At 35.6% G+C, this 21,098-nt stretch overlaps 2 protein-coding genes and 2 non-coding genes across 6 annotated transcripts in view; all 4 read right to left on the bottom strand.

Moving 5' to 3' along the window:
* MSH4 (mutS homolog 4) overlaps positions 1-9,101 on the bottom strand; it is a 77,545-nt gene extending 68,444 nt beyond the window's left edge. Inside the window, exons 1-2 of the mRNA XM_087720781.1 lie at positions 8,903-9,101; positions 6,400-6,564 (exon numbers count right to left, since the gene is read on the bottom strand). Of these exons, the coding sequence (XP_087576907.1) occupies positions 6,400-6,564; positions 8,903-9,101 (364 nt within the window). The remainder of the gene's footprint in view (positions 1-6,399; positions 6,565-8,902) is intronic.
* A 2,348-nt stretch (positions 9,102-11,449) lies between these two features.
* Positions 11,450-20,750, bottom strand: RABGGTB (Rab geranylgeranyltransferase subunit beta). Of its 3 annotated transcripts, none has more exons than XM_087719452.1 (9): positions 20,599-20,750; positions 19,072-19,179; positions 17,955-18,152; positions 16,413-16,518; positions 15,854-15,906; positions 15,096-15,206; positions 14,572-14,697; positions 13,774-13,923; positions 11,450-12,380 (listed from the first exon to the last, which is right to left on the bottom strand). In XM_087719452.1, the coding sequence occupies exons 1-9, from the start codon at positions 20,599-20,601 to the stop codon at positions 12,240-12,242; spliced, it is 996 nt and encodes a 331-aa protein (XP_087575578.1). In that variant the 5' UTR covers positions 20,602-20,750; the 3' UTR covers positions 11,450-12,239. The 3 variants fall into 3 exon arrangements, with proteins under 3 accessions (XP_087575578.1, XP_087575579.1, XP_013929820.1); XM_087719453.1 differs by lacking the exon at positions 20,599-20,750 and adding an exon at positions 20,104-20,409; XM_014074345.2 differs by lacking the exon at positions 20,599-20,750 and adding an exon at positions 19,674-19,981.
* Positions 17,520-17,599, bottom strand: LOC148044561 (small nucleolar RNA SNORD45). The gene has a single exon (XR_015697436.1). It is a non-coding gene; the product is annotated as a small nucleolar RNA SNORD45 (small nucleolar RNA).
* Positions 18,836-18,911, bottom strand: LOC148044562 (small nucleolar RNA SNORD45). The gene has a single exon (XR_015697437.1). It is a non-coding gene; the product is annotated as a small nucleolar RNA SNORD45 (small nucleolar RNA).
* Positions 20,751-21,098: the final 348 nt, after the last annotated feature.

Genomic DNA, 21,098 nt, shown 5'->3' on the forward strand with positions numbered 1-21,098 from the left:
AGAGGAATGCTGACTATCTTATTAATAATACTGCCTTCAGCATAATTTTCTACTAAGGTATCATATTATAAAGGAGCACAGAGATAACCTTGAATGAACAGTTTAGGAAGAATTAAACAGAACCCAGTCCTGTGAAAGGAGCTGTGAGGGGGAAGAAAACAAAGAATCTGCCATGATGCTATTTGCTATGAACAGGGGTCTAAAAGAAATAGAATAGAACTTTATTGTCACTTTAAATATACACTCATAGATAAATATTAAAATGAAATTTTGTTGCATTCAGCTCTCTAAAGATAACCATTATACATATACCTACCCAAATATACATACACATATTACTCAGAAACATCACAGTCTAGTTCGAATGTATGCATAATCATGGTGGGGGAAAAAGAATCCTGCAAATGTACAAGATGACTGGCATAAGGAACAAAGCTGTTACAGAATCTAGTAGTCCTGCTATAGATACTTTGAAACCACCTCCCAGAGTGGAGCAATAGAAACAAACTGTGAAGTGAGTGTGTGGGGTCTCTAACAATGCTTCAAACTCTAAGTGCTTATAAGCAGAATAATGGGAAGCGAGCTTTCTATAATCTTCTCAGCTGTCGTTACAACTCTCTGTATTACCCTTCTACCTGAGGCACTACTACCACCAAAGCAAGGTAAAGGTAAAGGTTCCCCTCGCACATATGTGCTAGTCGCTTCCAACTCTAGGGGACAGTCCTCATCTCTCATCTCTGTTTCAAAGCTGAAGAGCCAGCACTGTCCAAAAATGACTCTGTGGTCATGTGGCCAGCATGACTAAACACCAAAGGTGCACAGAATGCTGTTACCTTCCCACCAAAAGCAGTTCCTATTTTTCTACTTGCATTTTTACATGCTTTCGAATTGCTAGGTTGGCAGAAGCTGGGAGCTGTTACGCGGCGCTAGGGATTCAAACCACTGAACTGCTAACCTTTCTGATCGACAATATCAGCATCTTAGCCACTGCAGCCCTTGGTGACCAAAAACACCAAAGCGAACAGTGATACAATTTGTTAAAATGGTCTCTACAGTGCCTTTGTAAAAAGTGGCCAGGACAGAAGGAGAAAGATGTGCTCTCCTCATCAGACACAGGAAATGCAAACACTAGTTTTGCATGCTTCACTAAAGGTAACGTATGAAGAGACCAGATTATCAGTTTTCTACACTCCCAGACACTTAATGCTATTGACCACCTTCACAGCTGCAGCCTTGATACAAAGTGGAGTATGACTATGCCAGCTCTTTCTAAAATCAGCAATGATCTCCTTTGTTTTATTAACATTCAAAACCAGATCATTTTCATTTATGGCTATTCAACGTCATTTTATTATACCTTACAGTAAAGTAGTATTCCTATAATCTTTGGGATGCCTATTTCCTGATCTGAGTACAATGTCTTAATACTAGGGCTTGGATGGATAACTTCTATGAGTCCCCCCCCCCCCCACACGACTGATTCATCCCCTTTCTCTATGAATGACAGATAGTTGCGTTACAACAGCAATTCATATGCTCCCCTTCCTATAATAGAAGAAATATTGCAACCATGCCATGACAATAGAATTACTATACATGGGAGAATTAAAACCTTACTTTAGGTTTCTCAAGAGACTTTGAGTGGCTAAGAGTGAGAACAGATGTCCAGGGCTATGTTTCGTCCTGCTGTGCCTGTCACTGAGCAAAACATAGCAAAATGACTGTGTTTATTCCTGACAAGAACTTTTCATTGGCTGAACAACACAATTTTTTCTAAACCACTATTAGACATTCAAATTAATGTCATCTTTGGCTCTTCTGACCTACAAAAGGTAGTCAAAATGAGTGATAAATTATTTGACCAATACTTAAGATGGTATGTCTCTTAAAATAGGACAACTGAGCTTAACTGCTGCCTCTTGCAGAATTCACCTGCAACAAGTTAGTATCAAAGGTGTTTTTGGACTTTCTTGTTTTTCTTTGAAGATGTTTCACTTCTCATCCAAGAAGCTTCTTCAGCTCTGATTGGATGGTGGGGAATGGAAGGATTTAACATAACACAACACAACACAACACAACAACACACAACACAACACATAACATAAATTGAGAAAAAGGCTCCATTCCAGATCTTCAGCGTATCCAGGACCCTGCAAGGCTTGTTGTAGCATTGCACATGTGAGCAGCGGCATTACCGTGAGGTTTGTCACATTAGTGCAGCCTCTTCGGGCAGGACCCTGCAAGGACTGTGTTCCATTGCGTGCACAAGTGGCGGCACTGCTGCGAGTTTGGACACACTGGCGCAGCCGTTCACAGCAGGATGCCCAGCTGCATCGGTGTGATGAAGCTTGTGGAGGTGCTGCCATTCATGATTGCAATGATACATCAAGCCTTGCAGAGTCCTGCTCCAAGAGATTCCATGACAAACCTCAAGGTGATGCCGCTACTCCTGTGCACAGATCGCTCAAGTTGCAAACAGCCTGGGGATTTTTGCGGCCTCTATGTGCCTAGGATGCCTGCAGGATCCTAGGCTTCTGAGTCCAGTGAGGCCCAGCATTTGGGCTCCGGTGCATTCTTCTCCCGGGAGGCTCCAGTGCATCCACGGCATGTCCAGCTCACGGAGTCTGGCCTGCCGCATCTCAAAAAAGTAAGACCTCCTCAAAAAAAGGCCCAAGTGCTTATTTTCAAGTCTAAAAGAAAGTAAGACTCGGTCTTATTTTCTGAAAAACACGGTAATACATACAATAGTGAATGCCATAATTTACAGATTTACAGATACTTTACAGATTAACAGTGTTGGAAGGGCCTTGTAGGTCATCTAGTTCAACCCCCCGCCCATTTGATCATGTATGAAAAATTATTGTAAAAACAATGGATTTTTATCTATTTATAAAACTTATAGGCTACCCATCTTATCTCAACGTAACTCCGGGCAACTTTAGAGCATACATCATATGCTATAAAAATGATCTGTTTTTAGAATATAGCATCAGTCACTGAATGGTTGAAATATGTAGTTTTTGTTGTTATGCTAGATTACAATCCATTCATATCTGCAGCTCCATCACAGGCATGTGCTTACAATTTTGACTTGGTCAGTCCAGTACTTTCAATGATGCTTAAAATGTTATGCATTAAACCTGCTCTACCATTGACTGATCTTCTACTTTGAAAAAGCCCTGAAGGAATTCTTGTATTTTTGTGCTTAACATAAATCTATAACGAATCACTTGGCTAAACTGAAATTTCTTATCAATATCTTAGATTAGATCTAAAATTACAGAGATAAATTGTATCTTCTATAATTTGATCCTTGACGGAGTAAGAACAAATGTGAACTAGTTTATTGGTAGATTGGGACTCAGGCATTTACTTCATTGTTCTATGCTCCATATATTCAACAACCTGTCCAGCATAAGATCAGATTTTTTAAGGTTAATATTAGAGAGAAAATGTCAATACTATTCATCACACAATAGTCTCTGCAACTTCTACAGCTCAGATCAGAGGGAGCCAAGGTCAGTTATATTGATAATTCTATCAAGCCCCTGATCCCAAAGCTTAGCTTGCTTTATAAAGCCATTTCTAGTTTCCATGTTGATGGGGTCTGTGAAAACCATTGCTCAAGAATAATGCAGCATTGGTAGTGGGTATTGGAGTCTTCATGAATCATAATTTCATTTTTTTAACCAAGGCCAATTACAAGTATTGATCCCAAATAATTCTGCTGAAGGAAGTGAGTATATCTGACATAGATTTAAGACTGAAGAATAAAAAACTATTCTCATTGGATTTGCAAATTAGGTTTACAGATGGCTGTATAATAAGTTTCCAAAATGTTTGTATTATTATATACATTTGGAAATGGTTCTTTTAAATAATGAAAAGTTTACCAGCACTCAAGGATTCATTAAAGTGAGTTCTGTATGCAGGCAATGCCTAAGAGGCCAAGAAGAGAAATGTTGCCAGATGTTGTTTTGGTCTCTTTACACTGATTGGGCACACTATGCACTCAGTGGTTCCTTGTGATTCAAGGGGTCCCTTGTTTTGTAAGAAAATCTTAAGATTTCAAGATGGTACCTTATGCTTTCTTTTGTTTATGACCATTATACTGTAAGTACCTATTAGCTTTCTTCTTAGATTTTCTATACTCTCCTCAGTCTTTGAAATACCAAAGTAATCTTGTGGAGTTTTGCTGTTTTTATTTCCTGTTGTTTTTCTTAACTTTTGCTTCTAAACCCCACTGCAAAAATGCTAGTTGGGCAATGCTAATTGGCAATGTCATTTTAAATTTAGCCTATTTCTTTCATTTTTCTCTTTTACATTCATTAAACTATTTTCATTAAATGAATGGGGATTATTTGAACCTCAGAACCTTGAAAGTGCTTAATATATTAGCCATAGTTAGAATTAATGGCCTAGCTAATTATGTCTTATTCAGTAAGCCATAGGCCAGTAATGGCTTAATGTGATGTAGAAAATCACCCATTATTTTTAACTGATATTTTTGATATTTCTGTATCATAAAATTAACAAACATACCTGTATAAAGTGCCATCGAAGGGTGTGTGTGTGTGTTCTTTAGTTGAAAAAAGCCTACAGGAACAAATTTATTCCCATGCTAACAGAGATTGCACATAGAAAGGCGTGGCTCTGGCTACCTTGCTGGACTTATGCAACAGCAGCCTACTCTTTTGCTATCAAAATTGATGTCTCAAAGAAGCCATGTTCACCTTTGGTTCACTCCTGTCCAGCTACTATTCCCCTGCAAATGATATGCTGCCTCCTCAACTCCCCCTCAAAAACCTGGAGTTAACGTAAGAGGCTTGTACCCCATGAGATTATCCAATTCCCTTTTAAAGCCATCAAAGTCAGTAGCTATCACCACTTTTTAAAATTTTCACAAATGCACAAGGTAAAGATGATCACATAACCATGGAAATGCTGCAGCAGTCGTTAAGTGTAAAAAATGATCCTGTTCTAAATCTCATTCCATTCAGCAATTTTTGAAAGAGATCCCTCCAAATAATGCATTATTTTACACAACTGACTCCATCAGTTACATTTCCCCCCACAAATGTTATAGCTTTTTCTCACAGAAGAGTTCAATCCACATGGCAATTTTGACAGCTACCTCCTATACGTCTTCCATCTTTATAATACTGCTTTGCAGATGTGGCAAACAGACACAGCATTCTAGATACAGTTCTACAATAAATGTGTATGCCATTACAATATTGTTTGCTTTTATTTTCAACTCTCTTCCTATGATCCATACCATGGAATTTAACTTTAAAATTATGAGCTATTCACTATGAATCCAAGATCTCTTTTATGGGTTACTCATAGTTAGCTCAGACCTAAATCAGCATACCGTATTTTTCGGACTATAAGATGCACAGGTGTATAAGTCGCACCAAAATTTTGAATATGTAAATAAGAAAAAAAAAGGCTTTTGCCCTTCCCAGCCCCCAGGAGCACTCTGCAGGCTTCAGCAGGGATGGGGGAAGGCAAAAATGACCCTGTATTTGCAAAAAACGAGCGGAAAATGGGCCGCTTTTCACAAAAACGGGGGACATTCTTGCTTCCCCCAGGCCCTGCTGAAGCCCGCAGAATGCTGCTGGGGGCAGGCAAAAACGCCTCCATTTTTGAAAAAAATGGCCTGTTTTTTGCAAAAATGGGATGTGAGGCAGGGCTTTGGGATGCCAAAAATGGCTGTATTCGGTGTATAAGACACACCAACATTTACATGCTCTTTTATGGGCAAAAAGGTGCATCTTATACACTGAAAAATACGGTATATGCAAAATTATTTTTTTCCTCCTAATGTGCCATATTTTGAACAGACCTCAATTGAGCCCAAAATTTCTGTCCCTAAGCAAGACAGTTGTTAAGTGAGTTTTGCCCATTTTAAGACTTTTCTTGCCACAGTTGTTAAGTGAATAACTGCAGTTGTTAAGTTAGTAATAAGCTTGTTAAGTGAATCTGGCTTTCTCCTTGACTTTGCTTGTCAGAAGTTCACAAAATGTGATTACATGAACCCTAGATACTGCAACTGTCATAAATATATGCCAATTGCCAAGCATTTCAATTTTGATCACATGACCATGGAAATTCTGCAGCGGTTATAAATGAAAAAACCAGTTATCTGTCACTTGAATTGTCACTGAATGAACAGTTGTAAGTTGAGAACCTTGTATACTTAAATTGCTCTATATTAGCAATTTGAGTGACCATTTACCCAGTTTAAAAAGATCCTTCTAGAGATCTTTACAATCACTTTGGAACATACAAGTAAGTTAACTGAAATTAATTTCAGTTTGGATTCAATAGAAGTCCAAGTAGTTTTCTATTTAGTATGAATATTTCTTTTGAAATGAAGTAAGCCAACTTCTTTACCTGAATATCCCATGAAAGGAGTCCAGTTTCTACATCCTGGTCGGTTAGATGAGGCAGGTGTTTTCCGTACTCTAGAAATCTTTATATCTTTGATGGAAGAAGGGCTTGTCATATTTACTGTGCTAATGTTTTCTGCATAAGAACTCTTGTCTCCAAAATATGAATCTAATAAAAATAAAAAGAACATTTTCCTTGAAAGTAACTAATATAAATTGATTGCATTTCTTTATTTCTAAGGCAGTTATTTGAAATAGCAATAGCAATAGCAATAGCAGTAGACTTATATACCGCTTCATAGGCCTTTCAGGCCTCTCTAAGCGGTTTACAGAGAGTCAGCATATTGCCCCCAACAATCTGGGTCCTCATTTTACCCACCTCGGAAGGATGGAAGGCTGAGTCAACCCTGAGCCGGTGAGATTTGAACCGCTGACCTGCTGATCTAGCAGTAGCCTGCAGTGCTGCATTTAACCACTGCGCCACCTTGGCTCACTATTTAGTAATAAAAAATTTAATTCTTTTAAACAAGATTTTGGAAATTTGGTGCCTTAGAGTGGCATAGCATTCCTACCCTAAGATGCTCTGGGATATCTAACATTAAAATATTATATATAAATATATCTTAAATATAATATAAATTGAAACTCATCTACATCTCATGAAAGTTCTAAACTTTTCAAAACAATTTTTCCTACGTTTTTAAAAATTGGAAACACCCATGATACTGCAGAAAACTAGGTAATGACACTTTCAGTTTACTGACATCCACATTGGAGAGAAAATGGAGCCAATTCATCAATTAATTTTTAAGTATCCCTTGCCAAAGTCATAAAGTTCTATTTCCTAAATTACTAGGTTCTGCTTATTCCAGAAAAGATCACCTGTTCAATTACACAGCAGAACAGATATATAAAATTCAATCTTCTTATTAACTGCTTAATCATTTACAAGTTTGTTTAGAAAGAAACCAAGGCCTTTTAGAATTTTAATGTCCTAGTTTAGAAATTTCTTTGAATTCCACTTTATTTTCTACCTATCAGATCCACAATTAGTCATTCATTTAAAGCAGTGGTTCCCAAACTTGGCAACTTTAAGACTTGTGGACTTCAACTCCCAGAGTTCTCCAGCCAGAAGAGCTAGCTGGAGAATTCTGGGAGTTGAAGTCCACAAGTCTTAAAGTTGCCAAGTTTGGGAACCACTGATTTAAAGTGTGTGTGCATATTTATAATAATAGCCTTAATTTATGTTTAATAAATTATTATTTATCATATATTTAATACAGCTGTTTACTTCACAATTTTAACTCCATGAAATAGTGTTGCAAGTTATCCAAGGCATCACCCACTAATTATATATTTTATCCATGTTTGTGAAAATGTATTGTTTACCTCATATAGGGCATATGTTATCTTAATATATAAGCTGTATATCTGCATTTACTCATTAAAAATAATAGAAAAAGCTATCTTCAAAATACTTTTGCCAAGATAAAATTCATCATTCCAATATTCAGATAAATATTGAGCATTTAAGGATTAACAAGTCAGATGTGTGATTAGATCAACATAGAGACCCAGTAGAGTGTATTTAAGAGGTGGGATTGCCAGGAAAACCAAGCCTCTTCCTCAGACATAAAATGTTATTAAATGATTCCAGGCCACCTCATAGGGCTGTTCTTGCAAAGAAAGGAGAGAAACTATGCATAACTCTTTGAGCTGCTGACCAAAAGGAAGGGTGTGAATGAAATAAAATGTTTAACAGCCAGACGAGTCAGAAAAAGATGAATAGCTGACTGGAGGACTTTGGACCAGACACTCTCAGCCAACCCCTCTCATAGAGTTATTATGGAGAAAGTAAAAGGAGGAATATTATGTATGTCTGCCAAATTGAATTACAGTTAGTCCTCGACTTATGACCACAATTTAGCCCAAAATTTTCTATTTTTAAGTGAGACACGTTAAGTGAATTTTGCCCCATTTTGCAACCCTTCTTGCCTCCATTATTAAATAGATCACTGCAATTGATGTTGGTAAATCGGTTGTTGAGTGAATCTGGCTTCCCCATTTGACTTTGCTTATCAGAAGGTCGCAAAAGGAACACATACAAGTCAGTTCCCAAGCATTTGAATTTTTATCACACAATCATGGGGATGCTGCAAAGATTGTAATTGTGAAAAACGGTCATAATTTTTTTCAGTACCATTGTAAACTTTGAATGGTCACTAACTGTTGTATGTCAAGGACTATCTATACTAATGCGGTGACAAAGGTGGGATGAAAGTCTAATCGATAAATAAGAATGGAAGTTTTGCAGTTTTCCCCATTCAAGAACTGAGTAAACGAAACTGCTACAAAAAGATCTAAACTTTTGAGAATTAATTGCTAATGTTTCCCATTCAGATATTAGAGAAGCTTTGAAAGGTGGGGATTGCCCAGAAGAGAGCGTTATTTTCATTATTTCGGGGGCTGCGATTATCGGACATTCTTCGGGCAATGGCAATGCCCACCTTCCAACCCTCTCGGAGGAAAGGCCGCGGCGTCATTGGGGCCCCTGAGGGCCGTTTTCCCCCGCGGAGGGTGAGAGGGCTCGTCGGTCAAGACCGGCGTCTCTTGAAGACCGAACTGGTAACGGGGCTGACGCTCGGGGCCAGAAGACGACGAGCATGGGCCCGAATAAGAGGTGGAAGCAGCCAACGCTTCCGCCATGATCCACTTGATTCCGAGATCCCTTCTAGGAAACCCAGGCGCGAGGCGCGAGGGAGACTTAAGGAGCCCTCTGCCCCGTTTGCCTCAAATCAGCCCGCGCCTCGAATAGAGACAGCGGACTGTACTATTTCAAAAAAGACAAGAGGGGTATCTCCCATTTAGTTGATTTCTCTCAGTGACAAAAAGTAATTCTCTTCCGAGCTCTCTCAACCTTGGGGGAGAACTTTCTTACCCACGTGAACATTAGAGAGTATAATTTAAGCACACACCCTCCCCCTTAACATTTCCAGCCGTTATCTCAAAATTGTACAACCCACCAGGAAAAAGTACCCTTAACTGTGGAGGCTTCAGCAGGACGCGTCATCACTTTCAGATGATGGGAACTGTAGTCCACACAGCTTTAAATCCCTTTACCTAAGATTAGCCCAGAGTTGTACTTTTTTTTTTAAAGGAACTTCCTAGTGCAGTTCATTTGTAGAAAGAATGTGATTTAGAACTAAGGGAAATGATAGTAACACTACTTAAACTTCTATAATTAGATTTTTGTCCAGATAAGGCCTTCCCCTCAGAGCTGTCAGTAACCCGTTAGCATTATTGGGGATGAAGATTGCATATCTTTAGTTCAGCCATTTTTTTTTGATGAAGTGAATCAAAATTGTAGTATTAAACATAAGCCCTATTGAGAAACTGGACTTAAGCCTAAACTGAATGTTTGGTTTATAAATGAGTGATGAGACAGTAGTCAGACTTGAAACCAACGAAATTTGCAATTTGGGGTTCTGACTTAAATCAAAGATTGCTTTAATGCTCTTGAACTTTACTTTGTATTCAGGTGACATGACAGAACTACCAGAACACTGCATTTAGGAATCTAAATACTGAACTTTAAGCAAGTGTAATATTTCCTTGCATGTATCTTTTTCTGGCATTTGTAGGGGAAATACAGCATTCATGCTCCAATTTCAAACTCTTGCTTGAAACTTCAAGCTAATCTAATCCAGCTACATGTAGATTAAACAGAGGAAAAATGAGATAGGTGGAACACCTCTCCTAATATATTAAAAAAAAAAACCAAAATTTAAAAATACAGCAGTTGCAAATTGACTAATAATAGATATTTTCTTCAGTACAAATGAGTGGTGGTAGAGGCTTCCTGATATTCTTTGAAGCCAGTTTAGCAACAATGTACGTTAGTAATTAGTACCAGAACTTCTGATTTTCAATAAGGCAAATTGAAAATATACAATATTTATAGGATTATGAGTTTAGAAAATGGGTGTCCTTGTTTGACCAGGTAACTTAATAAAATTCAGTTTCATTGGAAGCAGCCATCTTGGTTGATCCTTAGGCCACTTTTAAAGTAACTCAGTATAGTTCTTTAAAAATTAAAATTACAGAAATTGAGTGATTGCTGCAGAAAAGATTGGTGAAGACGGTTTTGTTTTTTTAGCACCATTTTACTTTCTCCTTCCACAGAATGAAAAAATAGAAAAGATTGTATGGCTGGGATTGGTGATTTGCAGCCATTTTAATATTCCATCTTTGTCCATAGACTGAAAACAAATGATAAATCATCCATCGGTAAAGTCGGTAATCTCCTATCAGTAGAGTTGATATGGAGCTGAATATTTAATTCTGTAGTTGCCCAGAATTCAGTACCCCGAGAATCCACTTCTCCATCACGCTGTGCTTTTAGCTATTGGGGAAAAAGTTATCAAATACAACTTTGAAAATATATAGCTAGTGCTAGGTTTACAGCAATTGAGACTGGAATTGCCATCACTAAGTGATGTGGTTGCAAAGTGTGATGTCCTATAACCATGCTACTTACCAATGGCAGTTCTGGTTGCCATAATTTTACACAATAACTTCCAACTTTCTGTTGGCTTCTCCATTGGCTTTGCTTGTCAGAAGGTAGTAGGGAATGTTGGAAATCATGATCACGTAACCGTGGCTTGCTGTGACATGATCATGAACATAGCACCAAGTGTCCAGATTGTGATATGTCTGTGGATAAACTGCAGTAGCCAAAAAACTGAGAACTGGTCAAAACCACTTGTTCAGCATTGAGTTTGAATTGTTGTTGAACAAGTAATTATAACCAGAGGATCCATTTGTACAATTCTGCTTTTACATAATATGAACTCTGACTTAACAATTGTTGCCTTTCTAGGTCTAATGTACATGAGTCATATGTAGTGTAGAACCTAAATATTTGATATAAAAAACTCTTGTGAGATACCCTGACTTTTTTGAAAATAGAAATAAAAAAAATTCAAGCCTGAAAATTTCTCACTTCCAGTGGACTGTGGACAAATATGTATATAATTATAATTAACTTTAATCTGTTTTAAGCAAAACAGATTTATTTATACTTTGATTTCAATAAACTTACAAATGCAGTTGTGACATATGAAATAAAGGCATTTTTATAATTCTAATGGAAACAAGTATTTTTTCTTGCAGAAAACAATCTTATACAACTTTATTCTTGAATATATACAATTATTCCAAGTTTACTAAAATTGGGATTCAAGCCACATTGTACAATAAATATTTTAGAGCAAAGAAAACAAGTTGTAGAATTCAGCAAGGCCTTTAGTTAAAACCAAGTTACATTATAATTACGAGTTTTCATTAAAGAATGTCAGTAATAGAGAGTAACTATTTGGATACCATTGTATTTCTTCTATTATGGTTTGACAAATAAATTAAACTGGCTTTAATTATCGCATATCCTGAAGGGCATTCAAGTGCATGAAGTGTCACTGGCAAAATAAACAAATAAATTTCTATCAACAGAAGGAATGCCTAGGACAATTCTAGTAGTTGTTGCTTATCACCCAGATGGATGAATGATTGTATCATAGTCATAATTCAAGTATTTATCTACTGCACCTAACATAGTATGTTATTTTCAAAATGAAGCAGCACTGGTGGCAAAATACTTAAATACATACATCTGTTACTGAAAACCTCAAGTACATGTCATACTCAGTTTATTTACTTTGTGTACAGTAACATGTACAAAATGATAGTGCTTACAGTAAAGTGGCAATTTAAAATGTAAACACATTTAGAAATGCCTTGATGGAAAAATTCAAAGCTGCTGATTAAAGTTTTTATACATACTGTACCCTAGCTAATAAGTTCAGGCTGTACATTTATTCTTTCAAGGATCTCTTCAGGCATACAAAACACAGGATTTACAGGCTTAATTTGTTCTTCACCAAGTAATGATAGTCCAGCAATTCCAAACAAAGTGTGAAATGGATCCACCTAGAATATATTAAGGTATATATTGAAAACATTATTTTACATGGGATAATACGTATATTTTAGAAGATTAGGCAGTTTTCTATACTAAATAAATTTGAAGATTCAAATTAAAAAAAGAACAGTGGTAATGCACATCTTATTAACTTATTTTTAGAAAACCAGGAAAAAATAAAAGGATTTTAATTAAAAGAAATGCAAACTAATTATCCAGAATACAATGTATCAACAATACTGTAACTTTTTTTTTATTCTCAGGTATATAATTTAATAATTATATTAAAGAAACAGGGCACTTTCATTTGTAGTATAATGCTAAAATTCAGAGAAGTCTATGCTCACTATAGGTTGAAATTATTATATTTCTTTCTTATGGTAGGGAATGTCTTCATCGTTTGTCATTTTATCCATCACCTCTGAACTTCCAATTCAGTGCAGCTAAAGGCATGGGTTCCTAGACTGATAGGAATACTTTTAACATTGAGAACACGGGTATAATGTTTCATGCATGATATACCTTGGCTTTGGCACTGGCTGTAACTTTAGGCACAGGCTGTAAGTTCCATTTTTCAGCATCATTATAAGCTCTGAATACTTGCTGAACAAATGGTTGTAAGTCGAGGACTATTTGTAGTTTGTTTGGGGCTTGAATGAAATATATTTTCCATTTCATATATACTTTTAATGTTGTGGCAGTACTGGCTATTTATAACATGGCTCAAGCGCTTAGCCATTCACAGAATGTCTACAATGGCAACAAAAAACACCCTGCTGCCCATATACTCCAAAAGGAGATTTCTTAGTCATCTAACCTATATTTGTACTTTTTTTGGACAGGAAGAAGTACTTCTACACTAAATGTGAAACTAAGTATGTCCATCATTTTTATTAAGGTAAGGGCCCCACATATTTTCGACAATATATCTATTTATAGGCTAGTGGTTTTCCTTGCAGTATCCCCACTTCTCATTTTGAATTAAAATAATATCTAAAGTCAGATTAGGATAAAATCTTAGCAAGGATTAAAGGTTATTATATCTACCGGCATTTATTTGGAAGTCTTTGGTTACATCCTCAAGAGATATTTTATTCAGAAGTTTTCTTTATATAGATTTCCTCTAACTGGTTCAAGTTTTTCAAAGTATTTGATTAGCTATACCCTTAATTCTGGTAACAAATTTCCGTAGTAGTAATTACTTATGATTAGAAACAAAATTTAATCATAAAGTTATCTTTCAATCATCCACTAAAGTGGAACTAATCTAATTTGAAAAAAAAATCTAATGAACACCATCATTTGTTATAGATTTCTAGATATGAAATAAATGAACATGTGTTTCTAAGCATCAAATGCGGCTATGATTTAGTAAAATCAAATCTATTTGAGACTACTTGCCATATCTCCCGGTCTGTCAGCAAATCCTCCAGTCTCCTCATCCTGGCAAGCCAAGATAAAATTGCATAATTTCTCTCTGTCAATCCAGTGCAACCTGCCAATTATCTTCAGGGATGCTAATACCCACCATGAATAACATACATCTGGTAACTGACAAATGATATAACAGCACAGTATGTTAGAGCAATTGTGATTGTTAAGAGCAAGAATAATGTGATTTAAGTCAAAATAAGCTATTTTCCATGCATAAAAATTAAAGAAGATAGGGGAAGTCTGTTCCTTCTCCCACTGATGCACAATTAAATTTAAGCTATAGTTTACTTAAAATTATTTTATTATGCTTGCTTGCTATTTTTCATCTATGAGGATTTTTTGTGAGAAATCCATGTAATATTGATCTATGCTTATTATGTGCATAGTTAACAAGATGACTAAAAATACAGATTAAAACAAATTTTTAAAAAGCATATCATAAATGTACAGTGAAAATGACTTTACTGCTATTCCCTTATTATGCTGAATGTCTAGAAGAGACCCAATGCTGCTTGGTGGTTAGTATGTTGTATAGCTCTGGTCTAGAGTAATGTTTCAAGGTTATATGCACATGCATAAAGTTGCCACCTCTAAGGAATTAAGAATCTTTGCTAAAAATATTAAGTGTTAACGGAAGTATCAATGAATTCTGACTGTTGTCTTAGAACAATCTTATACATGGCTAGAACCAATCAGTCACTTTTTACAAAATACTGCTCCCTCTCAAACTACAGAATTCTGAAAAACAAAACACACAAATTATACCTTTTCTGGTCTTCCATTAAGGCCACCAGATGGCAATTGACGTTCACAAAGCCACCATCCTAGAAGATCAGCATTTATTTGGTGTAACTGGCCAGTTATAGCCAGAAATCCTGTGCAACAATAGATCTAAAATTACAGATATAAAGTTCATGTCTATTTTAGAAAGCTATTCAGATAAAACAAAGAAAAATACAATGTGTGCTATCAATTACTTATATAATTAATGCAACAAATTAAATCAATTTTAGCTATCATGCTTTCAATTAAGTATTAAAATATGAAACTTATTTAACCTAGTAAGTTTAAAAATAAAACTTAAATTTATTGATAGAGGTGCACAGGGTCAATGGATAATATTAATGATATCATAACCTTACTTTTCTTAAGATAGATTTTGCTTATCCAGGTGTTTGATAACATTATGCAGAAAGATTTAATATGTGTTTAATATTTAGGGGACTAATGAATAATTTAAAAAACTTTAAATCAAAGACAATTCACCATATTATTTAATTATAATTTACCTGTCCTGCGTGAGATTCAGATCCTGGTCTACAACCAAACCCTCCATCAAAATTCATACAAGATAACACAAAATCTACTGCTTTGTCCATATCAATTGCATCCAACTTCCCCTGAAAAGCAGCAAATTGAAAATTACTTCTTTGGCAAAACCCAACTAAGCATTGACGGCTACTCAACATGGCAGAGGAAAACACAACTGTTATCCGCAGGGTATAATAGAGAGGTGTTCCTTCTGCAATGGTTTTCTACTCAGTTTGACACATCTATAGGTAGAAAAACATTCAAAAGTCAACTCAATTAATTTCCATTATTCAGTTCTATAGTTTAGTGAATTCACAATTTCCAGTGCCTGAATGAACAAGTTGCTCCAAATGCAGAACATAGTGTTTGTTAAAACTAACAAACAATGTTAACCATGTACTCAAAGGACTGAAGACATCTACCAAATACTGGTAGTTTTAATGGTAGAAAGATAGTCCTTTTAATTCATTATAATGCTTTATTCTTTTTCCTTCTTCTGAAGATAATACCAATTTCATATTCCAATTGGAATCTTCACTTTTGTTGAGCTTTAATTCTTGGCATTGCCAGACAACCTAGCTAATACCAGTTTTTCATTCTAGGAATATTTTTAAATGTTACATTCCTAATAATATTCTGGGAAGGTTTTTTTAAATGTCCAATAAAACAAAATATAGATTATATGAAAACATATCTTGACACCCCCCCACACACGCACAGAGTTCAAAGAACTTACCAGAAGGGCTAAGGTTGCTACTGCACAAAATGAAAACCTAGTATCAATTTCTCCTAGAGGAAGAAATAAAAACAGAAATACAAAAATAAAACATTTATATATCAATTCAAGTAACATCATAGACAAGGTTAGCTTGTTTATATAAATATCTCCAAATAAGATAAGAACATTTTTTTAAGAAATAGTCATATTTAAAAGTAAATATATTAACAAATTAAAGATTCAGTCCTATATATACAAATTCCTATTTAAACAAGTCTTACTGCTGTTAAAATTTTACATAGAATTGCAAAACCAAGTTATATTTTCACAGTAAGACTGTGACAAAAAGTAATTGTACTCATGCAAAAACTGTAGTTAGTATTAAGCACTATATCTCAGATCTCAGAGTAATTCTAGAGCTAAAATAGTAAAACACATCACATTTAGTCAGATGTATATAAAAACTCATCATAGATCTAAGAAGGCACAACTGAGAAAAAATATGGAAATTACACCTTTTGAATTATTTTTAAATCTTTTATCAGAAAATGGAAATCAATATACTTTTACAAGTTACCCCAAATGTCTCCAGCAAATGATCCATCTTCCTTCTGTAAGCTTTTTACATAACTAATGATCTTATTTACATCAACAACATCTAGACTGTCATAGAGGGTTAGAATCTGGAAAACAAAACCAGTTTATTAAAATTTTAGAATAGAGAACTTGTATATTTGAAAACAATGCAAAACTATTTTAATTAGAATGTTATTTGACTTCACTAGACAAATATACAAAAAATTGAATCCTGTTTTCTCTATTTTATTCTACCTCCAATATAAAGTATCTAGAGGTACATTACATTTTAATACAGTGGGTCTCAACCTTCCTAATGCCGCAACCCTTTAATACAGTTCATCATGTTGTGGTGACCCCCAACCATAAAATTATTTTATATTTTCTGTATTTTTTCAAAAATATGTGTTTTCCTATGGTCTTAGGCGACCCTTGTGAAAGGGTCGTTTAACCCCCAAAGAGGTCCCGACCCACAGGTTGAGAACCTCTGTTTTAATAGTTTCGAACTATGCCCAAAATATACTGAGTTATAACCCATATTTAATTACGCTTAAAGTAGACTTATGTGAATCAATGGAAACTAAGAAAACTATTTTCAATGACTTTGCACATGGCAGATTGGATCCAACCTGTCTTTTTAATTAAAAATTAAAAGTATGTCAAAGTAAATAATTCCAATACTATAAACATTTATCCAGATTTCCATGCAGTTTTGCAGCATTAATATCAACTAGTTAATTTGTATGATGATATTACTACTCCAGACATGTGTAGGTATGCAACAATTAAGAGTGCAAAATAAATAGAATTTATTAAGACGTAAGATCTACATTTCCTCCCCTCTTCCTTATGCTTATTTGGGATTTTATCTAATCATTGCAGCTCCCATCTGATTAACTTAACAGAAGGCAGATGATTTAATATATTGTCTTGCATGCACTTTACGTATGTATGTGTTGTTTAATATGATATGAGCTATAATTTGGAAGGCAGCTGATTTATTTATCCAGGTCTAAGATATTCTGGTGTTTTGAATTAAGATTCAAGAATTAGATTGCTCTGACAGAATCCAGAAAATACATAAATTATTTTTAAAAAAATAAGTTCTCAGGTCTCAGAGTAATTCTAGAGCTAAGTGTTAAACCACATCAACTATAGATTCAGATAAACATCTTTTCATCACTGACCCAAGAAGCTATAATGGTTTGTGTTAAAAGCATCAGTATTCTTAGATACAGGAACTTACTTAATCTTGTCAAAGTTGGTTGATGACATCATTGTTATGACTGTCCAGGCTACATAAGATGGGTTGACATACAAATCAATCAATAATCAAACACTCAACTGTACTTTACATTTTCCCAATTTAAAAGCTTAAGACAAAACAATAAGCTGAACCTTTTATTTGAGTTTGAAACTCAGTAAATGGAAGGAATTACTTTAAAAAAAAATTGTATCTTGGGAGTCTAGAAAACAATTCATTTAGACATTAACACTATGGATAAGCCATTAGCAAATTTGTATACATAATGTATATATTTACCTGAACAGCACTTAATGTATATAAAAGATGAGGATCATGGCCTACACTGGCACTTATTCCACCACATTCATGTTGGCATGATTTGATAAATGCCAGAATTTCTTCTTTGTTCATACGATGAAGCTGCCCCATGAGATCCATTACTGTCAATCCCCAATAGACACCACTCATTCTTAAATATTCTGACATGCAGTATTCCTGAAATAAGCATCATTTATATTAGTTTCTAATCGAATATCTAAAGAATCTAAAGAAATAATAAACGTAAAAGGCAGCATGACTATTTAACTTAGATGATTAGGAAAAGAATTTCCAAGGAACTTTCATTTCTTTACCAAGCATACACTGAGGATTCTTCCTTAAATCTGCGAGCACAGAAGAGCCTAAAACAAGTATGATTTCATTCAGGTACAGAAATGTCTGTTCAAGGCATGGAACAATTTGCACCTAGAATGTTTTGAAAATTGCTAAAAGTTCCCAATTATATATTCATTGATTAAACTAATAATTGTGAATATATAAATCCTTAAAACTGACAATTGTTAAATGCTAAGTACTGGTAGTCTGTCACATAGCGCCATTTGTATAATCATCCTGTCTCCTCCTTCTCACCCATCCCCCATCCCATCCAATTTACATCACATGCATCTGATTAAATGAGCTATGGTTCCCCAAAACCTATGCCTTTTAATAAAATCTGTTAGCCTGGAAAGGTGCTACCAGATTTTGGCTATCATGGGCTAATATTCCTATAATTAACAATTATAATGAGCTAAAGTAGCATATTATTTTGTTCCAATTTTTTAAGCAAAGCACATTTAAAAACCAGAAATAAGTATTAAACATAAAAATATGTTCAAATAATTTTAAAATGGGATTTTTAGGTCTCAGTGTCATTCTAAAGTGACTTCTACAGCTCTGAAGTCAGATAATACATGCCAGATTACATCATTGACCTAAAGATACCATCTGCAATGTTTATCAGAGTTGCCTCATAGGGTAGATGTGCAGCATAAAAATTTAACATTAAAAGAAAACCCCTCCTATATTCCATATATATATTTACATGTTCTATAGAGAGCTAAATAAATACTATTTATGTAAACAGAATACTCACATAATCATCTTTCTTCGTTCCATAAGCAGCTATGTAGTCTCCATGCTTCTCTAACAATAATGTTGATGGAGCATCATTTTTTATTATGACATCTTTTTGTGGTGTTCCCTTAAAAATGATATGGTAAAACTCATCAAAAAACTGGTACAATCAAATACATAATGCAGTTTCCCAACTTATGTCCAACACTGAATAAGCATATATTTATTACAGTCAGTAAACTAAATTTAAAAGTGCTAATATTCATAGAAGTACAAAAAAATCTGGATACAGAAATAATGTAGATTTTACTAATATGTACTTTACATAATTTTTCTACAGGCAGAAAAAAATAGAAATTTTATCTTGATCCATTTATCCACATTAATAAAAAGTTGAGGGCATATCAATGATACTATAATAGAGCACACTTTAAAGTCAGAAATAGAAGCATAAATCTGTCAGCAACAGACAATTATACCTGTTCATAAAGGTTTAACTAGTTCCCTTCCCAAAGATGGCTGCCTAGTTAATGAATGAGAGGTTTATTTGCCATTGGTTGCTTCTTTTATTTTTTTTAAAATTACCATCTTATTCAGTTAAATTTTTCTCAAGGGACATACATTTTAGTCATCTCATTCTAGTTCTTGCTCTTGATGCTGTTTGTTTCCCGGTAGACTCCTTTGATTCTTTCCATTTTAAATTCTGAAGTTAAGCACATGGCGCTCCACTTTCCCCTTAATGATTTTGTGGGTGAAGAGGATTACAAAAAAAAAACATGCCTAGCAAATCGAGCAGGTTAGGGTTTAATCCAAAGATTGCCAAAATTTTTCTTTTTAAACCAGAAGAAAAAGCAGTTATCAAAGCAATTGCTTAAGCTACATGTTACATCTTGGATTTTGCACAACCTGAATGTTCACATTATCTATCTATCTATCTATCTATCTATCTATCTATCTATCTATCTATCCATCTATCTATCATCTATCTAATCGATCTATCTATCGATCGATCAGAGAGAAGTTCCTGCCCTATAACCATTGCTATACTCACCCAGCAAGAAATTCACCGGACGTTGCCACGGTATCTCGCAAATAGCCGGGTCTTACGACTTGGACTATAAAGGAAACCGCGCGCTGCATTTTCGATTTAATTATCAGCACGATGAATAGCCTTTTTCAACAGATTATGTCGGAGGGGGGGGGGGATGGCACTTGGGAGAACGCGAAGCTGGGAAACGTGGCTCCCCTAAGCAGCCATGACCAATTTCTCGCTCGCCAGCTTTGCGAGTTTCCTCCCCGGCGGCCCAGTAGTCAAAAAACGTGAAAAGGGCTGGTTCTCCACCACATGCGGCTTCCCCCTTCCTACCATCTCGGCCTCAGCCTCAACCCTCCGCGGAATGGCCGACGGGCCTAACAAGGGGGCTCCACCGAATATTCTCCCTCCCCGAGGAAAGTAGCAGAAAGGGGGGAGGGGGGAAGGGAGAGACGGGAGGAGCAGCGAGGGCGCGAAAAGAGGCAAGAGCGGGAAAAGGAAACGCACACTCACCATAATGGTACATCGGCGATAACTGCTCACGTGACTCCCAGCCGCATGCGCATCGCTCACCGGAAAAAAAAAATAGGAAAAAGAAGTCTATTTCCGTCCCGTGTCCCGAATGGATCCGGTAGAGCTGGCTAAGAGTTGCCTGTACGGCGTTTTGTTTTTTTAAAAATATTTTTGTTGTTGTTTAACCAACAGTTGTACGGCGAAAACTACTTATTGATTTTGGTGCTTGTTTCCGTTTAAAGAAATTATTCCGAGACGTTCTGTTTTATACTCGGAGAACACTACATTGGGAGTAGTTATCAATAATCTTATCCGGTTTCTGTTTATAGAAAGTAGATATTGGTGGTGGTGGGATTCGTGCCTTCTTTACAGGTAATTCTCGACTTAACGACCGTGATCAAGCCCCAAATTTTCTGTTTGGGAAATTTGTTAAGTGAAGTTTGCCCTATTTTACGACCTTTCTTGTCAGAGTTAAATGAATCACTGCAGTTACTAAGTTA

Source organism: Thamnophis sirtalis, unplaced genomic scaffold (genome assembly GCF_051295495.1).
Source record: "Thamnophis sirtalis isolate CommonGarterSnake01/CBP01778 unplaced genomic scaffold, rThaSir2_p1.2 scaffold_7, whole genome shotgun sequence".
Classification (NCBI taxonomy): Eukaryota; Metazoa; Chordata; class Lepidosauria; order Squamata; family Natricidae; genus Thamnophis; species Thamnophis sirtalis.